This window comes from Arachis ipaensis, chromosome B01, assembly GCF_000816755.2.
Source record: "Arachis ipaensis cultivar K30076 chromosome B01, Araip1.1, whole genome shotgun sequence".
Classification (NCBI taxonomy): domain Eukaryota; kingdom Viridiplantae; phylum Streptophyta; class Magnoliopsida; order Fabales; family Fabaceae; genus Arachis; species Arachis ipaensis.
The window spans coordinates 72598373-72600932 of NC_029785.2; the positions used below are offsets into that span (position 1 = coordinate 72598373).

At 32.2% G+C, this 2560-nt stretch overlaps 1 protein-coding gene across 1 annotated transcript in view; it reads left to right on the forward strand.

The window, feature by feature from the left end:
• LOC107631629 overlaps positions 1-548 on the forward strand; it is a 4654-nt gene extending 4106 nt beyond the window's left edge. The window contains exon 6 of the mRNA XM_016335126.2: positions 215-548. Within this exon, the coding sequence (XP_016190612.1) occupies positions 215-256 (42 nt within the window). The 3' untranslated portion in view covers positions 257-548. The remainder of the gene's footprint in view (positions 1-214) is intronic.

Here is a 2560-nt window from a genome sequence, read left to right on the forward strand (position 1 = left end):
TCTTGAAAATGATGTTTTTTTTTTCTAGTGCTTTTATTTTTACTATTAGAAATTTGTCAATCACTAAAAAATAAAAAGATATTTTTTAATTAAAAAAATATCTTTTTTATTAATTTAATGGTGTCCAAACAAACACTAAGATTGACTATTGAAAAAGTACTGACTTCTATATATATATATTTGCCTTTACTAATACGTGATATAAAATCTGTAGGAGGAGCTTATTGCACGTCTTAAAGATGCAACTGATTCGTGAATAAGAAGGGAGAATAGTAGGAAAACTCTTCTGGTTAAACATCCAATGTGAGTAGTTAGTGTTTTTTCAAGGTAACTAAGATGTAGAACTAATATAATATATTGACCTCTACAGACCTAGTGCAAGCTGCAGTAACATTTGAATGTTGTTGTTTTGGTGCTTTCTGTTTCATGTGAAAGCACATTCTGTATGTTTTTCTGAGTAAGTAGTTGCGTTGTATGTACTGGATGCTTTAGCTCGGCCTGAAGTTAAAAAGTAATTATGCCAATCATAGTTGTTAGTATTGCCCGAATTGAATCAATTCCTCATCTTAACTATCCACAATTAAGACAAAAATCGGAAATGGCTATGAATACAAACGAATTGCTGGAATTGTTTTGATCCAGTATCAATCATACAATCATATAATTCATCTATTCGACTGATACAAAAGCCATTCGGTATCAGTGATACAATTTATTCGAAAGTAAAACGGCTTTTTTGGCCATCTTTCTTCTGGTGGAGCCGTGGAGGGATAATTGCGGCCTTTCATTGTGGTTGATGGTGGGTGGTGAAGACTGCTATTATTCTGTGCCTCAGCCTCTGCTCTCTCTTCTCTTTTCCGTCAGAATTGGAATGACTGAGAAATGAAGAAATGAAGAAGACAAACAGAGGCTACTTGTCCTTACATGTGTGTCTTTCCAGCGGCTCTGCAAGCCTGCAACCGTATTGGAATTTAGTTGCTTACATGTTTGTTTTTTGGTTAAAAAAAGGGGCATAAACCCATAAAAAAGAAAACTTAATTACAAACTAAGCGGGATAATGTAATCCCTCTGATATTTACTCAGATTTCTAGCTAACTCAGGAGGAGGTAAATCCCAAAAAACAAAGTCATATCTATCTTTAACTCGTTTGTTAGGTAATAAGCACATCTATTACCTTTCTTATAGTTCTGTACAAAATATGCTTGAATCTTATTTCCTCCTTTCATTGATTTCTCTAACATTAGCATTTGGATGGATGACCAGGTTCTTGCCTCCATTCAAAAGGTGAACCACTGCTGCTGCATCAATCTCTACCACTACTTTTCTACATCCCATAGTCCAAGCTAGCTCCATGCCTTTTTTCACTCTCCATGTCTCTGCCCCAAAGGCCGTTCCAGTGCCTATCTTGTAGGAGAATCCCCCGATCCAGCTGCTGCTCTCGTTCCTCAGCAGTCTGCCACAACCGGTGGTACGTGGGTTTCCTTGTGCGGTGCCGTCAATTTGACCCGTCCACTCGTCCTTTCTATGTTTTCTCGTCAGCGGTAGACATTGGTCAAAAATTTTATTACCAATATGATATTTTTTAAGGTGAATTCTATCCAATTCTCTCATATTAAAGGCTAAGTTACTCTTTGTTACATGTTACATTATTATTAGTTAAAATAAATTGGCTTACAATCAACCTCTTTTTGAAAAATAGAAGTAAACAGTGAGATGACTTGCGTTACATTCAACAAAGAAGAATTATAACTTTATTTGTTGAGAAAATTTCTAGTCAATGCAAAGAACACAATCTTAAAAAAGATTAAAAGTCACCCAAAAAAAAAGAACACAATCTTAAGAGTATGTATTGAAGGAAAGTGAAGGGTTATATACTACTCTGAAATGCACAACAATTAATTTAAACATGAAATTTTTTAGAAGATGCTTCCCGATCGAGCTTGTAATGCTAATAAATAGGGATTGTGGAGTTAGGCGGTTATGGTGTTTATAAACACGGTTATTCAAATTCATAACTTATTTTATTTAAAATGTATTAATTTCAAAGGTAAAACTCATGTATAAACTAAACGCATCTCAAACTTACATGAAAGTCCCAAATTAAAAATGTTATGTGTATGTCCTCGTGCATATTTCTATATAAATCAAATTGATAAAATTCAAATTAGCTATTTAAGTACTAAAGCGAATTGACAAAATTGAATTAGTAGGAATTGAGATAAATCAACATTACTTAAGTCAATTTACTAACGAATGTAGTTCGATACTAGTAAATCGAATCGTATAGTATAAATTCGATTTATAAACAAGGGCATAAAGTAGAGAATTCGATTTAGTGTGGTTTTACGTATATAAAAATTTGTTCATATCAAATTTCATACAATACTCTTCTGTCCATTTTATATAGTTCATAAATATTTTGAAAAAAAAATTGTATATATTTTAGAAGGAAGATTTGTGGTATAATTTAAATAAATTCAATAAAAAAATTATTAAAAAATACATTTACTCAAATTCCAAATACAATAATACTCTTTTATATAATTAATAATTTAAAAAA